The sequence below is a fragment of the Meleagris gallopavo genome, chromosome 2 (assembly GCF_905368555.1).
Source record: "Meleagris gallopavo chromosome 2, MGAL_WU_HG_1.1, whole genome shotgun sequence".
Lineage (NCBI taxonomy): Eukaryota > Metazoa > Chordata > Aves > Galliformes > Phasianidae > Meleagris > Meleagris gallopavo.
Window position 1 is genome coordinate 96505514 of NC_139405.1, and position 20977 is coordinate 96526490.

The following is a 20977-nucleotide window of genomic DNA, read 5'->3' on the forward strand; positions in this document are numbered from 1 at the left end:
AAAGTCATCCCATGCTATGGGGATTTTTGGTAAGCTGCCTCAGATAAAAGAGCCGTGACCAAGAAATAATGGGCTTTGATGAACCCAAGGTGCTGTCGCACAGTTGGATCTCCCCCCAGTAATCCCATTCTGCCCACATTAGCTGTGTCCTTACAAAGGCACTACTACAAACAAGTAATAGAAAACTAACAGTGGGCAGTGTATAATGCTTTCCTGTTCTGTGTGACTGAAGTATTACTGTGAGCAGAGAATTGAGGATTTTCTCAGCTTTTATACTATGCTCTTTCAACCTCACTGTCTTCAACAGACATGGTACACACTTGTATAAGAGAACAAAATCTCATTTTGGCCTTAGTTTTTTGGCAGGAGAGGATTCACTTAGCTGGGAGGTGTTTTTCATTATGTCTTATAATGTTTTTGGTGTAGTTTGAAGTGCTGTCAAAATGACTTCTTTGTCTTTTAGGAAAGTATCAGGCAAGAGTTCTGTCTGAGGGCATGCTCACTCCTTCAGACTACCAAAAAGAAGTAAACTATCAGCTGGTCACAGGCAAAGTGGAATCTCTGGGGTCCTTCTTCAGCACCCTCTGCCCAGGTATATAATATGCTGTAGATATGCATATTTCCAAGTCTCTCAGTCTTTTTAGTGATTGAAAGCAGCTGTGTTCATGCTTCCCTGAAGCAAGACATTATTACAAATGTATAAAAAATACAAGACAAAGTATATTTGAAATTACAATTTCTCCTAGAAATGTCAGTTTCTAAAATACCTCAGGTTCATAAAAGTATGCAAGCAAGAAGTTGAACATGTTATTCTTAGCTATACAAATCCATCTGTATAATATACAATCCCATATGCATATGAATGAATAAATTCCTTTGCCCCAAGCACATGATTCATTTGGACTGTGGTAGACCAGAATTGTTTTACGGAAGGAAGGAAGTCATATTGTGAACTTGAACTTGATGCATGGGAAAGAGAAGATAACTGCAGAGCCATTTCTACAGAATCATTTTTAACTGAGAATTACTACAGGCAGGGTTTTCTGTGGATAGATCCAGCCATGTGGAAAATGCAACTGGATCACAGCACTAGAGCAAATGCAGCATACTTGTCAGTGTTAATGCATTTCACAGTCCCCTTCACCATTCACACTGCATCATGAAATCTGTACTTAGAAGGCAAGAATGCTTTCTGAATATGTTACGATATTTTCACCAGTCACTGAAGAGACACCTGTCTTCCTAGAGCCATCATGCAGTTACATTGGTGTCTCTGTTTCTAGTATCTTTGAGTTATGATTCTCAAGATAACTTCTACTATTGTTTGAGCAGAACAAGTAAATGAACATCCTGAAAGGAGTTGCCATCTACATCCACTGGATTGCACTTCACGAAGATGACCCTGCCACTCATATCATTTGCAGACATGTTCAAACATCTTTTCAACTGCTGAGAAAATATTAAGTATTCAGGACAGACATGCTGTATTTTCTGAAAAGCTATTACCTGTAAGCAGGGTCCCTGCTAAACAGAGCAGATGTATTTAGCTCAGTAAAACATAGCTTTAATATTGTGTAAAAAACCTCATTTTTCTGTTTACTTTATCAAAAACTATTTTTCCTTCTTTTTCTCAAAAAAATGTTAAAGATTTAATAATACCTATGCTTTGCATCAGATTTTCAAAAGCTGCTTCTAATCCTTATTAGTGAACAGTACAAATAGCTACAGTGTTCGGGACATACACTAGGTTATGGCCAGGTGTTTGTCTTTGCTGATTTAGGTCACAATCTTCAAGCTAGTTTTCTACTACTTTATCTAAATGTCCTAAGCAGAGGTCTGCAGAGCTGATCTGTCATTCCTTGGCCTGATATGCATTTTATTAGTAATAAGCTGAAAATAAATAATGCAATGGAAACTAATGATAGGATTAGTGTACCAAATACCCAATAAGCCAAGGACAGGACAACCTACCTAGCATACACAAAGCTCTTCGAGATCTACTAAAGAAAGTCAGCATGAAATACAGCTGTTATCAACCTGGATGTTTTTACCACTCTCCTTTCCATTTGCTAGAGGGTGACATCGATCTTTTGCTGGAGAAATTTTATCAGGAAAACCAAGGGCACATCTCTTCATCACTGTCTGCTTCAGCGAATAAATCAACAGCACTGAACGGAACAGGAGCAGCTGTGTGTACAAGTAAGGAGGATTTTCTGAAAAGGTAATAGAGTCGGATGCTTGAGAATAGGTCTTTAGGTGTGCAGTTAGATGTACCTGAGCAGAGTCCCGGGCTCTTGAAGAATTCTGTTCTGAGGTGATCATGAACTCATGTCTTGAGATATCCAGATGGTGGATGCTCAGTTCGTTTCATGAGAACTGTACTCCCTGAAGCTTTAAATCTTCCTTGGTAGGAGAATGCTTCTGCACAAGTCCAACTTCAACTCATAAATATTTAGGAGACTTGCAGGAATAAAATGCCCAAGTGCAGAAAATTTTCTTTGTATGTCCTATGTAGGTTTTCCTCTCTAGAGGACTCTCGAACTCTGACTCCCTAAAGAATAGACCAGTCATTCTTTTCCAGGTTGTACGATTTTACACTAGATTAGACTTTTGGTGTATATATAAAAAAATTTTTGTCTTTTTCTAGGTTATGAGATTGAACGACATCAGATTCGACCATTCCAGCTGGCAGTAGCTCAGAAACTGCTGTCTCATATTTGCTCAATTGCTGACTCCAGCACTCAAAATCTTGATTTGGGTTCCTTTGAGAAAATTGATTTCTTGATTTGTGTTCCACCTTCAGAAGTGACTTATCAGCAGACTTTGTTTCATCTCTGGCATTCAGGTGCTCATTAGTTAGCTTTATTAGCTGGATTTACAGGAAACCAACGAAAGCATTTGTATCTGGAAATCCTGACATTTATTCCATTTTTTTTCTAGGTATTTTATTAGAACTTGGGTTGGAGAAGCAGCATCTTACAAAGCAGAAGGTGGAACAGTATGTTCTGAAATTAGATGCAGAAGCCCAGATTAAGTTCAAAGTCTTTCTGCAAAACTCTATGCAGAATCCACACACACTATTTGTCCTAATCCATGATCATGCACACTGGGATCTAATGAGGTGAGGATACTTGAACTTGCTTTTTGAGAAATTATTTTTGTTCTCATTAACTCTAAAGATCAGATTTATGATTTGTCTTCCTTCATCTGTTCACATTTTTGCTGACTGTCTTCCCATGCATTGAGTAAACATGTTTTATTTAAGTGCCTTCATACTTATTCTGCATAAGATATTATGCTATACTGGAACACTACAGTTCAAGTACTCCTTGCTCACTCATCTTCTTTCAGCCACAGCTATTATTTTTCTGCCTCGGTGTCATTTGCTCAAAAGAAAGCTTCCTGTGAAAAAGCACAAAATTCATTATCCTCTAGGATACTGTCAGTGTCCTTTGGGCTGTAGAATTTGCAAAACCCTACACAGACTAGACAAGTAGTGCTGATGTTTTTTAACGGTTTGGAAATTTTCCACTGCCATGCTATTTTTTTCCTTTGTTGAGAATCACGTTTGTATAATCAATGAACGTACAGATGTTATAGTTATGAAACATACCAGAGAGTTTGGCTATACAGTTATTATACTAAAACAGAATAGATAGAATGCTTACCCATATCCTGGGCTCACTATGAAACTCCAGAGGAGGGGATCTCCACCCAGAGATCCTTCCTCCCGGTAGTCAGCTCTTAAATGCGTCTAGGAGAGGTGGAGCCAGGCTCCACCCCTTCTGGCAGCACAAGTGAATTGCCTTCACCTATGCTCCCGTGGCTGACTCACTGCTCACCTCAGATGATCAGTCAGAGGTTCAGGCCGTGATTCAGCAATTCCCATACACATGTCTTGTGTTGACCACGTTCCCTGTTAGTTCCTTGCACAGCTCATTTCTTCCCTCACATTTTCCTTGGCTTTTCAGCAGTCTGCCTGTTGAGAAAATGAGCTGCTTTTGTTTTCCAGCCTCTGAGGCACTGGAGAAATAGGAGAATATACTACATTCCAGAAACACCACCATATTCTTTCCGTCTTTGGTAACATGGCGGTGTTTCTGAAACCAAAAACACTTGAGTTTTGCTTGCAAATGAAATGACGAGGTTTTGGCTTTCACACTGGTTAAGAACCTGTATTTTTCACCAACCCTTTATTTTTGCATATATGAGGGTTTCCAGTTCAACTTCTCTATATCTTAGACATGTACATGAATTATTACAGCCATTACAGCATTTATTCATGTTACATCCCTGAGTGGTAGAGATGTACCTTTATAGCTATTTAGCTCTGATATTTTTTTCTTTTATTTAAGAAAGATGTGTAAGGGACAAACATTGAAGAGATTATTCTGTACAGGAGGATTCATGCCCCTTCATTGACATCAGTTAAATTGTCTATAACTGGAATTTAATTGCCTGGGTAGGGATTGCCCACATAGTCACAGCAGAGATACAAGCATTTCTGAAGGCTGAGAGGTTATGGGTAGGCACAAACATTTTCTGGAGTTACCTGCCTCTCTTAGTGATGACAGCAACTTGCAGTGCTGAAGCTTGTAACTTAGACCTTTCAGGTAAATGAGTGAATTTGGAATGATGTGTTAAACTGGAGGAAGAAGTCGATTGCAGATGTCCTAATGCATTAGATGCATTTGCCCTAATAATAACTAATCTTTATTGTACTAATTCTGTCACATGTACTTTCCCCCTTTCTTTCCACTATTGTGGCTTATGGTCTGTCATTTTCTATCTTGCTTTTTGTAGGTAAGAATTATATTTTCTCAAGAGCAGCAGAACAATCTGGCTAAATTTAGCAGAGAAGTGTGCGACCATTAATAACTGCCATAATGTCAGCTTCTTTCATCCTTTCATACGCTGGTGGCTGTGAGAGACCAGTAATTTGCTAGCTATAAAGTTAACCAGACTTAAAGAAATATTCAGCTGCAGTGAAATAAAGCATTTATTTTCCTCTCCTTTCATGCAACTAAATCAGGGTAACGAATAGAGTCCTAAGTCCCTTGTTTGCATTTAACTTTGATTTCACATCTCCCTTGAGCCAATCGCTTTGGAGAGTTTTGGGTTTCTGTTTTGCAGTGCTATGCATAGCCTTTATCCTCAGGCAGAACTGTCTACGGGACTTGTTGATAGACTGCTGAACTGCAGGGAGGTGAAAGAGGCGCCCAACATTGTGACACTCCATGTGACTTCCTTTCCTTATGCGCTACAGACACAGCACACTCACATCAGCCCTTACAATGAGATCCACTGGCCTTCTTCATACAGCAATGTAAGATGGATGCTCTGAGGTGATTTTGTGAGCTTTTCATGAGTTGTTTTACTTTTATATACTTGTTGAAACTCTGGAGGCCTGATAATTTTTGTGTATGCTGAGTGAAGTTTGCATGGTATCCCTTATGACAATCTATGTCAAGTTTTTTTCCTTTTGCTTCTTCTGTCATTTCTTGCTTATTATCTTTATACGTTTTATATCTCCTATAAACTCTAGTAACTGCTATAAACCTTTACATAGAGTTACATAGATAGAAATCATCTAGAAAATCTGTTTCTAGTGCATTACTGCATAAATATAAATAGATATATGAAATTTCTTCACATATTTTTACCTACATAGATTTTCTGTCTGTATGTTTACATGGGAAGAGAGGAGAGAAACAGGGAAAAATGGAGTATAACTTCTTTTCTTTCCAAAAACTAACTTTTTCCTTCTTCCTGTATATTATGTGCCTAAATATATGTATGCCTATTATAGAATGTGACTACAGATACCGATGATTAATCAATTATAAATTAATAATTGGTAGATTTTTACCTTTAAAACTGTATTGCTTCATTTCTCCTAGGGTGTAGATTTATATCATGAAAACAAGAAATACTTTGGACTGTCAGAATTCATTGAATCCACTCTGTCTGGACATAGTATCCCACTGCTTCGGTATGACAGCTCTTTTGAAGCAATGGTCATGGCTCTGGGAAAGAGGTATAGTACAATTCTTAGTTTAATGAAGGAAACTTAGGGAGCATATTCTAGTGTCTTGAGTTACTAGCTAGAAACCTGATTTTTTTTTTCTTTTTTTGTCTCACTGTCTTACAAATTATTTCATTTGTTCTTATTTTATCCTCTCATCTTTTTTTTTTTTTTTAGTATATATTTGGCCTGTGATCTAATCAGTTCAGATGTATTCATTAGATAAACTTGCACACTGTTCACCCCATATTAGTGTGTGTACTTAGTGTGCTATAGGGTGACATGGAGCTCTGATCACACACATCAGGTACTTCTCTGAGCAGGCCTGGGTTTCATTTTTGTGAAAAATCAGAGCGAAGGAAGCTATTACATTTCCACATCTCTCCCTCTCATGGAGAGGGCATTAAGGCAGGGTGTACCTGGGCTTGGAAACTTGGAGTGCTCATTGAGTGCTGCCTACATATTCAGTCCTCTTGGAATAAAAGAGGTAGTTGATTCACAGTTTGAGTAAGAACGCAATAGAAAAAACCCTAATGATAATGTCATTAAGAGTACTGTTTTCATTGACGAGTGCATGCATTTTGATTGATGGTATTGCTGAGTGTATTAGCAAATATTCTGTGACAAATTTTCTAACAGCAGCAAGTATGGATAACTTGAAGTGATGTAACACTGATGAACTACTTGCTTATAAAATCCTTTCTGAGCAATAGAGAGACAACTTCGGTTCTGATTGTGAAATGATGTTATTGCAAGGACTATCAAACTGTAATTTTGGACAGTAAATGATAAGGGTTCTTTACAGGAGAAAGTCCTGAGTTTGCTATATTTTGGAGAACATTAGCTTTTTTTACTTTAATACTTCACTATTTAACCTTTATTTCAGGTTTCCCAGATTACACAGTGCAGTGATAAGGACTTTTGTCCTCATACAACACTACTCTGCAGCTATGATGGCAGTGTGTGGTCTTTCTCAGATGAAGAATTACACCTCAGTTGAAACTCTGGAAATCACCCAAAACCTAATAAACTCTTCAAGACAATGTCCTAGTGGTCATGGCCTCATGGTAGTGTTGAGAATTCCATGTACCCCACTGGCTGCAGTGGCATATGAACGCCTGTATAATGTAAGGGAAAGACTAGCCCTTGAAGATAACTTTGAAATAATCTTGGGAAATCCTAATTCTGGAATCACTATAGGGAAGCACTTTGTGGAGCAACTAAAGGTAACTTGCAGAACGACATATACTGGGAAGCTTCTTTAGATGGGTAGATGGGGAGACTGTTGGTGAGAGATGTGGTCACGAGTGTGATTTATAATAGAAAAACTCAAAACTACTGCAAGGAGCACGATTTTGACTTTAGACAAATCACCTGTGATTCCTTTGGTGTCCTACCAATGGTTACTTTCTGGTTACTCAGTTGAATATTAACGGATAGAACTAGAGCTTGGCTTCCTGCAGCAAGCCTTCCAAACAGCTGAACTGCTTTTATGTACAGCAACAGGGAAAACAGATGTATAGAACTGTCACAATTTTCTCACAAACTCACTGTTGCCCGGATTTTCTTCGGTTAAGATTTGTATTACTCTTCTCACCAGCAGATGGCATAAAGGCACCAAATTGGTGATGCTGGCTATGGGTTTGGAATTCACAGCCAGGTACTTAATTCTTTCAGGACCATGTGTTATTTCAAAGATTCATTTATACTGTTTAGGTCCAGAATCTTAAGTCATCTGTATAACAAAAGGCTCTGCTATATTCTTGCTCTTCATAACACTGCCATCTGTTCGCTAAAGCAAAAAATGTGTATTGTAGTGTTCTGTGCTTAGTTTGATGTGTTAGACAGTCATTTGACATCCAGAGCCTAAAGCTCATCTTACTGTGTCATGAATAACTTTTTCTGAAAAATCAATATGCTAAACCACATCCTATTTATCTTCCCAGACATGCATGGTGGTAGTAATAAGTGTATAATGGCAGAAGTGGAACTATCACACTGTTGTTCCTGCTGTGTATTCCTTATCTGTAGGTCAGTCTCACAGCAGAAATTATTGGCTGGTGTGAATAAAGCAGTATAACCTGCTGTTAAACATTCAAATGACAGAACTAGTTATCCAATTTCTCATTACATTATTAGGAAAATTGACAACTTTGATGAAGAATAGGAGGCTTCAGAGGGTATTAAGTGAGATCAGTGTAATGTGCGTGTTCAAAACTTCAGCACTTCCAGCTTCATGCTATTCCTCTAAGGTGAAATAGCCTCATTTCTTGCTCATTTCCTTCTGTAATTTACCACAAGAAGCAACCCTTTCTCTCCCCAGAATCTTCTACTCGACTTTATTGCCTGATGTATCATATCCACTCTATCCATGTATGCCCTAGTTCTAGTGCTATGCAGCTGGGAGACAGGGAGACTTTTCAGACAAGAACATTCTGTCCTGTTCTCCTCAGGTTTACATCAGGCAGATTGCTACCTGTAACTCTTTAGGAATTATACAATCTACCTGTGTTGAAATTGGCTCTGCCATGTGGCTTACTCTGGTGGAACATCCATCCACTGTGCAAATCAATTCAAACAATGGGTGATAAAATGTGTGATCGTTTGTGCCATATCAGGACATTCAATAGAGTCTCTTATGCAGGTCTGGCAGAAAATTGAAGATGTAGATTGGAGGCCACAGACCTATTTGGAACTGGAAGGTTTGCCCTGTATATTAATATTTAGTGGTATGGATCCACAAGGGGAGTCTTTACCACGGTAAGTAGATCTGGTATTTTCTCAGTGGAAGTTTTTTATCCATTGCTTATTGGATGGCTAAAAACGAACTGTTTAAATACTTGCGGGGAAGAAAACATTTCAGTGTCAAAGATGCTTCTTTTCCATTTTTTAAATAAATTTTTATATTATAAATAAAAAAGATTATTAGTAATAATCTCCTGCTTATACAAAATACAACTAACTTAAAAATGTTATGAGTTGTCATGGTATAAGTTGTCTGGAAAAGAAATAGAGTACGATGAGTTCTCATACTATCTCATCTGTTTCTCTCCAGATCACTGAGGTACTGTGACCTACGTTTAATAAACTCATCTTCTTTAGTAAGGACAACCTTGGAGCAAGAGCTTGGTTTGGCAGCATACTTTGTGAGCTCAGAAATTCACACCGAGAAAGCCGTTGTGAATGATGTGTTAGAAAGCGACCCAGAGAAACTAAGCAGCACTGATAATGAAGATGAAGAAATAGCAACAGAAGGTACTGCTACCAGTGGTAATAAGAAGTGTAAAGTGATTGAGCTGTATTAGAAAAATACATGTGATATATTAGAAAAATGTGATATATTAGAAAATGAGAAATGGCTTTCAAGTTCTTCCGTTTATTGTCTGTATGTGAATTCATATCGAAATGGTAGAGTTGGTGAGGTTATTATTTCTTAAGAGAGGCCTACCTTAGGTGTGATGAATATTTCTGTCCACTTAGTTGAAGTAAGTTGAGGTAATTTGTGTCAAAGGTGCACTGAGGTTAGGCATCTGAGTTATAAGGCTGCTCTCCTGGTCTGTGAAGTATGGTATACTCCTGTGGAGTTCAATTTAGAACATCAGCTCAGATGATAGACTTAGTGCAGTGCTTTTTGCCTCTGTTTATTATTGCTAAACTGCATGAAAAAGCATTTTGGCATAGAAGGCTAAGTTAGGAACCTCAAGCAAATGCCCTTGAGGGACTGTCTTCATCAAAAGCTGAGATATAATTTATCCATAAAGCTGTTATAGTGGGTAGGAGGTAGTTCATAACACACTGACAAAATAGAGCACTTTGTCAGTTGGTTTCACTGACACTAGGTAGGTACAAAAGGTAAAATACAGTTGTGACGTGTCAGCTCCTGGCAGCAGAATTGATTTTGTAAGTGTACTGCAGTTCAACATAATTAGAATATTTTATAGGCTGATCCAATGCTGCATGGTAGAACACATTGAAAACAGTGTCAGAAGGAGGACAGAATCCAGACAAATCAAAGAATCATGGCTTAGGTTGGAAGGAACCTTAAAGACCATCTAGTTCCAATCCCCTGCCATTGTCAGGATTGCAATACATCAAATCTGGCTGCTCAGGGTTCCATCCAAAGTTGTGTGCTCTTCTTTATTTCAACAATATAGCCATCACTTCTTACAGGCTTACTTTAATTATGCTTTGTTTTTGTTTTCCTCTACTACTATTCATGAAACAGGTTCTACTTCAGAAAAGAGAAGTCCTATGAAAAGAGAAAGATCTCATTCTCATGACTCTGCATCTTCATCCCTCTCTTCAAAAGCTTCCAGTAAGTCCTTAAGTTTATTTCTATTAAGCTGTACTTAGGATAGATAAAAAACCTTTTGTTCAGCTTGTTAGAGAAAGAAAAAAAAAAAAAAGGCATAAATCGCTCAGCTTTTGGCAAGGCCTATTTTAATGAGGTTATTATAAGTAACTTCTAAAAAAGTAATTTAGAATCAGGCTTCTTAAATACAAGTAGATGATTTCTTGCTTGGAAAGTAATCACAGGACAGGCTACCTAAACAGGCATTCCTTTAATGTGTGACACTTAGGTTTGAATCCTCAATTAGTACTGAGTGTGTTCACTGAAGCTATGACAATTCAACAGTTTTAAATAATCTTTTGAAAATCCATAGGAAGAAAAGTATTCTCAATCTTGTTTGTGTCTTTGTCTTTTTTGTTTTGCTCTGGAATGTTCACTCATTAAATCTGCACTGTTTGGAAGCTCTTTTGGAGGCGGATTTTTTTTCTTAAATCTTTGTTTCCTTTTTAATCTGCAAATTGTTGCATAAAGCATGTGACAGTGTTGAGAATTACCTGAGCTTCCTGTCTGATAAGTTTATTTGAATGCTTTTCAATGCAGATAATAGGGGGAGAGTTGACTGAAAGTTCAGAAGACAAACTGTTACCTAGGTGTTACAATGTCCTGCAGCTTTTCAAAACATATTGCTGCTTTTTAGTCACAATACCTTCTTTTTGATCTGCTTGTAGTTTTCACCATGCTGACACGCATATTTAGCCATGGTTTCTTTTCTACAAACACAGTGGTGGTTATAAAAGGAAAGAAAAAGACAAGATTTGAAGACATTTTTGATAAGATTTTGAACTGCTTTAGTATGAAAAATGCTTTTTCCTCTTTAGAGTTATCTGTTCTTCAGTTCCATGGGATCCATATGGCCTGCATGTGGCTGTGTAGCCTGAATTTGCCTGTGATTAAACAAACCTTTTTTTTTCTCTTTTCTCTTTCTTTTCCTTTTTTTCTTGTGCTCTGGGATACTGATATTCTGCAGGATGTTACAGTGGTTTCTTGAAACCATTCATACTGCTGATGATTTCTTTTCATCTTCATTGCAAACATCGTTTGGTGGCTGCTTTAGACTAATATCTGCAACTAGGATCTCTTACCATTTCTTGAGACCAAGAGAAACTACAGACTCTTTTATTAGTTCAAAATCTGTGTTTGTTGTTTTTTGTTGTTTTTTTGTTGTTTTTTGTTGTTGTTTGAGAACACAGACTTTTGTTTTCACTAGAAATGGAAACCTGCTTTTATCTATGCCTAGCTTCAGACAGGCATTCTTACTAACACTCGGAGACTGATTCCTGAGCCAGTGTTCAGTCTACTCTGAGGACTGCACAGTCTTTACATCTCCTTTTTGGAGGTTATTGAGATTAAAGATGCTCAGAGCCACTCAAAATGAAGCCTCAAACTCTCAAGAAATCATTATAGTTAGAATATATAAATAAAAGTACACAATTTTCAGTGAATTAGTAAAGAGCTGTGAGCTATATCTATGTGATGGTCAAGGCCAGTCTTGGTGAGTTCAGTTTCTGCTCTGAGCTGACTAAAGGTTGGATAGGTTCATAGCACCAAAGTCTTGAGAGCTGAGTTATATTATGTCAGTCTGTGTTTCAGTGTCACAAACGTGAGTGTGGAATCAGAGCTGACTTCGAGCTGAGAACTGTTTTTGTGTGGAGATTTCTGTAGTTTGATCGGGTAAGAGCCCATAGGTACTTTCCCCCTTTTAAACAAAAGTTTACAGGATTTTATAGTCTTGAGTGATGAGGATATCTGATGAACTTCTGACTCAAAAAGGGAATGGCTGAGAACAGGTCAATCACACCTTTCCTATGAACATAAGTTCTTGGAAAGGCACTTGCTGCATTGAGACAAATACTCCCAACTAATCTCAGTAAGACTTTCTATATGAGTAAGCTGAAAGAAAGCAGGCACGGGGGTAGGGTTGCATTATTTGACAGGTACCGTATCTAAGCAATTTTTCAGTGTTTCACTATGTCACTGACTAGCTGGGATTATTGCACTTACATTGAAATATTGTATTGAAATATAATTTTCCTTTAGTTACAGCATTCTGCAGTGAGCCATCTCCTCCTTTAGTAACAGCAGGAGACAGAGCAAAATCCCCCCACCAAGTTCTAAGTAACACCACCGAAGAAACTACAAATAACCAGGAAAAGCAGAAGCAGAAGGTAGACAAGGGGGCACAAACAGCAATCAGCAAACACTTACCATCGGGAAATGAACAACCTGATACAAAACAAAGCATAAAAAGTGCCCAAATTTCCATCACCTCCTCATCCTCCTCACCTTTCTCTTCCTCTTCTTCCTCCTCTGCACCTACTCATAACTCCTTCATCTTACAGACCTCTCAATGCTTCATGACTAAATCATCAAAACAGCCTCCCATAGTTTTCCTGCCCAAACTGGTTTATGACATTATTACCTCTACGGACAGCAGTGGACTTCCGAAATCATCTTCCCTTTTGCCTTACCACTCTGTGATGTGGGCAAGTTCTTTTCGTCCTCTTATGAGTAAGATGATGACTTGCACGGAGCAGTCTCTATACTACCGCCAATGGACAGTGCCCAAACCAATCCATATGGACTACAATAATAGAAATGAGGGCAGAATGGACACCTTTCACCCAAGGAGGCTGCTGCTGAGTGGGCCACCACAGGTGTGTAATAAGAGCAAGGTATTATCATCCATTTATGTTATTTAGTTTTATCATAATCTACAAAAATAGATTAGTTATTATTATTCGTACTTGAAACATTTTTTATGTGGAGAGTAAGTTGCTTATATTTTATTTCCTTATTTCCCAACTCCCTTCTAATAAAATTATATTTTATTCTTTACTGTTAGTTTGAGTTCAAAGACAATGAATCTGGAGCAATATTCATTTTCTGTCAGTCTCTTTCCATTAAAATGTTTTAAAACATAGCTTGCTCAGAAGATAGATTTCATGCATCATTTCTGTCTAAGTTGAATAAGCATTTACATTTTAAATAAACATCAAAGATCAGCACAAAAACACTTCCCAGGATCAATCTAAAGATAGCTGGAACTTTGCAGTTGAGATATTTTCTGTTTCCTCCGCGTGACAGGCAGAAATTTAAGAAGCTGTTGTAGGTAGCACATGAAAGAAGGCCTGTTCAACATTAGCAGAGCTTTATTTACAAGGTGAATACTAACCAAGAGTTTGTAAATTTATTTCAAAATATGCATAAAAATGGGTATTGTCCTAAGAAGTTCCTTGCTTGTCTTTTAAATTCTCTGAGAATGTTTAATACTTACGTCTGAGTAAGACATCTCCTAGTTCAGTGCACATGTTACATAGTAAGTCTGATGTTGTGCTTCTCATGTTCTCCTGAATTATCAAGCAATGAGACCACATGTCTATGAGCATATTTACATCACATGAACATCAGAAGTCAGAAAGGATAAATCAAACCAAAGACTCGTGTTTCCTGTTGCTCCAATATCAACAAAAAATTCATCTAAATATAGATACCTGCCTTATCTTGCTGTATGATCCACCCATATGGATTTATGCCTATTATAAATGCCATTTATGCCTATCGACTGAAAAAGGAAACTATATATATTGCTATTTATTAAATATTTTTTTTCCACAGTACCAAATGTATATTGCAGTGAAGTAAGAAGAGCATAAATGGGCTTTTCATATTGAAAGTTCCTGTAAATGTTACTGTAATGTGTAAAGGATTTCAGAAAGTATTCCGACTAGAAGTTATACAACACTCTCAATTCTCTTAATATAAATTGCCCATGTGTGCCAAAGATTGAAGTGTTACATGATCAAAAAAATAAATGTCATATTAAGATGCAGACCAAAAAATAACATTCTGGAGCAGGTTGTTGACATCAATCTCTAAGAAAAACATAAACTGTGACGATTTTTTTTGTAGAATTTTATATGTATATATATCACAACTCACAAAGAGACTATTCCCAAAGACACCATAAAAATTCAGATTTACTGATATGTAAATACTGCTTTAGTATTCATCTGATCATAAAGCATATGGGTTAGGGTCTCAGATGTAAACCTGTGTTTCTCAAAATAGTCATTCAGAGACCTCTGAGAGCATACTACTTATCCGTCAGGACTTGTTGTTTAACACATGACATGTGACATTTAGCTATCTATATTGAGACAAGCAGCTTGCTCATTCATTAGCTCCCTACCATGGTATATGATATTCACCACCTTTAACTATCAAATGAAACTCTTTTTCAGATATGGAACAGGGCTCCTGTGGGCCCCTCTGTAGCAGTGAATGTCATCTTTAATATCACTTTCTTTACATGAAGTTCCATCCTTTCTCCAGTTATCCGGAGAAGCTGGCAGCCCATGTCTTTGTCAGTACACTCTTTGCTGAATGAAGAACTGGATGGAAGGCTGAGTCTAGAGATTGGTCGTGAATGGAGTTAAATCCAGCTGGCAATTGGTCCCCAGGGGACAGTATTTGGGCCCATCTTGTAAGTTAACAGATGACACCAATCTGTGGGGAAGTGTAGGAAGGGTGTTCTGAGAGATCTGGACAGGTTGGATTGATGATCTGAGGCCAATGGGATGAAGTTCAACAAGACCAAGTATTGGGCCCTGCACTTCGGTCACAACCCCAGGCAACGCTACAGGCTTGGAGCAGAGTGGCTGGAAAGCTGCACAGAGGAAAAAGATATGGAATTGCTGGTCAGAGCTAGGCTAAACATGAGCCAGCAGTGCTAAGAAGGCCAATGGTATCCTGGATTATATCAGAAGTAGTGCAGTCTGCAAAAGCAGGGAAGCGATCCTTCTGTACTGAGCTCTGATGAGGTCCCATCTCAAGTACTGCATTGGGCCTCTTACCATGAGAAGGACATAAATGCCTTGGAGTGTGTCCAGAGAAGGGCAATGAATCTGTTGAGGGGTCTGCACAATTTAATGAGAAATTGCTGAGGGAACTGTGATTGTTTAGTCTGGAGGAGGCTCAGAGGGGACCTTAGTTCTCTCTACAATGTACTGAAGGGAGGTTGTGGTGAGGTGGGAGTCAACCTCTTTTCTTGCGTAACTAGAGACAGGACTAGAGGGAATGGTCTTAAGTTATGCCAGGGAGGTTCAGGTTGGATATTAGGAAGAATTTCTTCTCCGAAAGAGTTGTCAGGCTCTGAAACAGGCTGTCCAAGGAGGTGATTGAGTCACTGTCCCTGGAGGTGTTTAAGGAAATGGTAGACGTGGTTTAGTGGGCAATATTGGTGGTAAGTAGGTGATTGGACTATGTGATCTTTGAGGCCTCTTCCATGTGATTTTATGGTTTTATATCCACAGTGTGGGTTTTTTCCTAGTGTTGCATTGGATCATCATGCAGCTAAGACATTGCTTAGTGACTATGAACGAGTATCATAGCTATGGGTAGAAATGTACAACGTTGAACAAAATGCCTATCAGGAAGTCTAAATTCACTGAAATATTTTTCTTAGAAACATTTATCTTAAAATTCTCCAAACTGCAAATGAAAATTCTGTACCATTGTTTTTATACCTGAATATTACAAGCCTAGAACTAGCATTTTCCATAGGCAGGTAAGCTGCTCGTAGTCTGCAAGTAACTGCCCGTTCCTGATCGTAGAAGGGGATGAAAATCACCTTAAGAGATTTCCTGAGAAAGAAAATTGCTGCCCATACTGTTTGGGTCTCCTTTTCCTAAAATTTTACTACAATGGGCTTAAATGCCATTCTTCTAATGTAATAAAGGAATTAGGGAAGTATTTAATATATCTTTTGTTAGCTGTCTTTTAGCAGAAATAGCAAGTGGAAACAAGGAGAAGACCCAGCACCATTTGACCAGCTGTCTGTGGACCATCAGAATATTTTCTATGAATCAACACTGGTTCGCAGACCACAGTCTGAAAATCACTGCTGTGGTATGTGAAGAGCCATCTCACCTGGAAATTAAAGTAGAAAAGCCTTATGGAATTATTTCCACTTTTGCCATATTACTCCAAATGTGAAGATTGTTATCAGATGGTACTTTCTAGAAAAATGTGAGAATAGTAAAGTACTTCCAGTGCTCCCAATGTCTAATGACTGGATCAAGTTAAAAAATAAAAAGTAAAAATAAAAAGTAAAAATAAAAATAAAAATAAAAATAAAAATAAAAATAAAAATAAAGAAACTCATTACTCTTAGACCTGCTACAACAGACCTTTGGATGACCATTTTATGAATAATCACATCTAATTTTTCTGACTGGATTCTCTCAATCTCCAGTTTTTATTTGTTTTCAGTTTATTATAGATATCTGTGGAAAATACAGTTCAGTGATCAAACAGCTTCCACTCCTGTAGGCACTGTGGGTCTTTGACACAAAAGATGAGCCTTTGTTCTTCTGGAATTTTCTGTGGGAAGGATTTGAATTCATGTTCTCTCCTCTTGCTCTTGTACATCTACAATCTTCATGAATGAAGAGTTGCAGAGTAAACATATTCTTAGGATCTCACAAAATCGTGCCTTGCACTTAGGATTAAAATAGAAACCAAAATGCTAAATCTTTGCAGGATCCTCATTCCTTATTTATTGGAAGTTTTCACAAAATATGAGATTTTTGCAACTTAGTCTTCTGTGATTTTCTCCTTCAAATTCTAATTCATCAGACTTCTATCTTTCATATTCAGATACTCAGAAACAAATTAGAGTAATAGTTCAATTATTTGACAAGGTATGACCCGCAGGTGACTTATCCTGCTTGCAGCATCTCTTTGCAGATGCCCCAAAAAACTGATCCAAAAGAAGGATAGTGACATATGAGACAAGAATTCTGGCAGCTCTGTGTAATGACAGATCCTCAGTACTTTCAAGCAAGCAGACACTGCGCATTTCCATCTGGTCAAGTGATGGTACATAAAAAACAATATTAGAATCATAGAATCATATTATTGAATTTAAAGGCATGTTTACCTATCTGAGCATGCTATAAGTTTGGATTTTCAAGGCTCTTCTCTTCTGAAGCAAATGTTGATTGTCAAGTAAAAGTCATTTTTCTTTTGAATCTTTTGCTCTCTAAAAGAACTGAGAAAGGTGTTGTGTATTTCACCAAGTTATTTCTTCAGCAGAAAATGCAAGTAAATACATGAGTGAGCGGAGTCAAAGTCATGTGTTCTGCCTGGGTTCTCTGCCTGCAGAGAAGCAGTCTGAAAATGAGAGATTCCTGCCCGCTCCCACCAGCATTTTCCACACAATGCTACTAATACCTGGCAATTCATAAAGCTCAGTGCTATATTGGACAGTTTGCAGATGACAGATAATGAGATTAGATAAGATGCGATGCATGGAATATCAAAAGTGCATATGTTTTAGTTTCCCCTGGTCAGGGACCAATATTTTCAATCTCATGGTTTTCAGCATTTTCAATTTGTGACCTGACTGCTTTGTATATTTGAATCAATAGACAGTTGCTACCTTTCATCTAAGTACCACTTAGGGTCAGCCTGCTGACCCCAGATGTATTGTTGAAAACTATTTGTGAAAACCTGTTTCCTGGCTAACAGAAAATAGATGCTTTTGATAGAGCAAGTTTTAAATGGTTACTGAAAGGGAAAAGTAAGGCTTTCAGCCTGTTGACAATTCTAAGAATACATTTAAAACAGATTAGGAACGACAGCTCTGTACTTTTGACAATTTATCTCTCATTTGTTCAAAATTATGGAGCTCTTAATCTGTCAGGCCATCTAATGTTTAATCAGAGGATGGTGGGAGGCGTGTAAAAAGCGTACACTCATAAGGGCATAGAAATGTAATCTCTGCTGTGAGAAAAAATGTAGAAAATACATTCTAATGAAACAAAGTATCAACTTTGCCACAAATGTGGAGAATGAAGTGGTTTTGCCTTGCTTACCAATGAACAGCTATTTCGTTGAAGTTTAGAGCTTTGTTCCAAAGTTAGTAAAAAGATTCTCATGAGTCTCAAAGGATTTTATATGAAAACTCAGACTGGGAATTAGAAATATCTCACCCATGGGTCTGTGCTCTACTGGAAAGTAACTTCTTCCTGTATTACCCCTGGACAACATGGAGTTGTATGCTAGCAGAACACATGATCTACGGGCTTATTTTACTCTCAGCAGGGAAAAAGGAACCTTTTCAAGCCTTGCCAAACACTCATTCAAGTGCAATCTGATTTACTGGGAGTAACAGGGATGAACTTTGACAAAAGCAAATGTTTACTTGCTCTTGTTCCATCTTCAAAGACTCAAGTGTTGAGAGAAAATGAAAGCTACTTGAAATATGGAAATATGGAAATATTAAGTCCAGCAGTGTTTTTAATTGTTCAGTACATGATGTTGCTGACATACCCCAGCACTGACAATGAAAGCTGGGGTTTAAATGCAGTGCTAATGTAGATGTATTTCAAATTCTGATTCAACTACCTGAGAACAGATAGTTGCAGAAGGAGAACATGCCATTACTGATCTACGTGTTAATTTCACTCAGGATTCTCCTGTCAGAATGAAACGAGTTTGCAGGTCTCTTTTTTCCTCCCTTTCTGTACTGTGTCCTTTTAAAGTGTAACAGTGTTATTTCCTTATGTGATCATCATTAAACTTTATGTGGAAGGCACTGAGCAATTAATTGAGTTAAACAGTAGCTGTGGCTGAAAAACCTACAAAAGGATAACAAAACAATTGGGTGTAAGGAAGAGAAAATGCATATTTTGTGTTGGTGGGGTAAAAACAAATGTTCAAAGTAACAATCAAAGTAATTTTAAAACAAGCTTTTAACAGGTAATTTGAAAACATTGGAAGGAAAATAACATCTTTTCAGGAAAAGCATTATCATGTATGCCAGGTCCTCTGGGACTGGATGTGGCCTGGACAAGTTCTCCAATAGAGGTCTGACACTTCTTTCTTCAGGATACTTCAACAGCACTCACTATGCTGATGAATTGTGCAAATACGAAAGAGTTGAAGTAATTCTTTCGTTATTTTACATCACATGAATTGTTTTTAGAACACTTAATGAGTTTATGTGGATTTTTAAGTGTTCATTGCCAGTTTAGCAACTGTAAGAGAGAAAATTCGAGTTTGCTGTCTTATGTTAGACCCGTGATACAAAATGCATTTTCCAAACTAACTTCCTACATGAAGAGCACAAAAATGTCGAGCACCTAAGCATGTCACTTATGTTTAGGAATAGGAAAATATAGGGATATGCAAACACTAAATATTAATATTTGGTTTCACTTCAGCTGCAATTTCCAGATGAATATAAAAGTTCTATATTTTCTGATTTGTATATTTACAGATAGGGAAAACAGGTGCCTACCTGCAGTTCCTCAGTATTTTGTCCAGAATGCTGATCAGGCTGACAGAAGTGGATGTTTATGATGAGGAAGAAATCAACATTAGTAAGTTCTTGTTATAAATAATTTATAAATATAATTTGCTTCTGGAGAATTTAGAGACTTGTTATATTAATTTAAGCAGTATTTTTTTCTGCATATTCTATGCTGTTCAACTTAGGAATTAGAAATATTGTTGAAATATTTTTAGATTTTTTTGTGATCTTCAACTGATACTTAAAAACATTTTAATATTTCACCCATCATTTAGAGTTTAGCCTTCCTCTCAGTAAAAAAACCACTCTGTTTTTCTTGGTAAATAACTATCTGCATTTATGCACATTAGATGATATCCAGCCATCATTTCTAAGTTTAAGATTGGAATGAACTTTTGAGGCAAATTGCGTAAAAGCAATCAGTAAAACCCTGACACATTTGTATTGCCAGGAACAATGTTATATTTTCTAAATACATAAGACCACATGAAGAAAAAAACATTTCCTGCTTTCTAATAGCTAGTTTAAGTCTGAAATTCTAAAATTATCATTTACTCACTCTCTTCTAATTCTAGATACCCAGCCACAGTAATTATGGATCACTTATGGATAGAGAAATCATATAATAGAATAGCTTATCCGGGGATCCCAGGGTTTGATAGGAGGACAACTGCATGGCCACCGAGTTCAGCATGGGGCTGAGCAGGAATCTAGGGAGGTCTGGTAACCTAGCTGGAACGCCAAGCTCTGATGTTGTTGTTAGCAACCAACATGGCGAGTTAAATCAACATGAAATCACAAGTGAAAGTTGGGTGCCATAAGGAAATAGGAGCATGGAATAGTGTCTGTGCTTTAAAATCACAACCTGACTCATGTTGCATTAACTTCAAGCAGCAGATGACATCTTTTTGTGGTGTTACTACACTTTTGTCATAAAATACAGCTCTGAGCAAAGTAGTTGTGCAAAATAATATGTCAAATTCAAAAGCTGATTTAGAAGGTTACATAAATGAAGGAATATTGAATGTAATGCCCTTCTATTGGAAATTCACCATCTGATTAATTAGTTCACATTTACTTTGGATTTTACCTATTCTAAATAATCATTTAGTACTCATAGACATTGAGTTGTAGCTCTTTACAGTAGCTGGCAACTGACCCCCAAATTGAACTCCTCGCTACTTTCATCCTCTTGACAAAAGTAAAAAAGTATTTCAATTGGACTAGTGTGCATATGTTTGTTGGCTTGCTTGTTTGTTTTATGTCAATTTCTCTGTTTCAAAAA

General features: G+C 37.5%; 1 protein-coding gene and 1 long non-coding RNA gene across 7 annotated transcripts in view; one reads left to right on the forward strand and one right to left on the reverse strand.

The window, feature by feature from the left end:
* The window catches only part of GREB1 (growth regulating estrogen receptor binding 1), an 87722-nt gene that overhangs the window by 51127 nt on the left and 15618 nt on the right, over positions 1–20977 (forward strand). For 4 of the 5 annotated variants that reach the window (XM_085218026.1, XM_085218029.1, XM_085218025.1 and 1 more), the window contains 12 exons: positions 464–592; positions 2074–2199; positions 2648–2845; positions 2941–3121; positions 5134–5326; positions 5901–6037; positions 6912–7251; positions 8670–8785; positions 9081–9280; positions 10251–10340; positions 12414–13048; positions 19660–19762. In XM_085218026.1, coding sequence (XP_085074152.1) covers positions 464–592; positions 2074–2199; positions 2648–2845; positions 2941–3121; positions 5134–5326; positions 5901–6037; positions 6912–7251; positions 8670–8785; positions 9081–9280; positions 10251–10340; positions 12414–13048; positions 19660–19762 — 2448 coding nt within the window. The remainder of the gene's footprint in view (positions 1–463; positions 593–2073; positions 2200–2647; positions 2846–2940; positions 3122–5133; positions 5327–5900; positions 6038–6911; positions 7252–8669; positions 8786–9080; positions 9281–10250; positions 10341–12413; positions 13049–19659; positions 19763–20977) is intronic. The other variant, XM_085218028.1, reaches the window with a different exon arrangement.
* LOC146545096 (uncharacterized) lies at positions 12861–20450 on the reverse strand. Of its 2 annotated transcripts, none has more exons than XR_014881621.1 (3): positions 20252–20450; positions 19681–19719; positions 12861–15042 (listed from the first exon to the last, which is right to left on the reverse strand). It is a non-coding gene; the product is annotated as an uncharacterized LOC146545096 (long non-coding RNA). The 2 variants fall into 2 exon arrangements; XR_014881622.1 differs by lacking the exon at positions 12861–15042 and adding an exon at positions 15049–17241.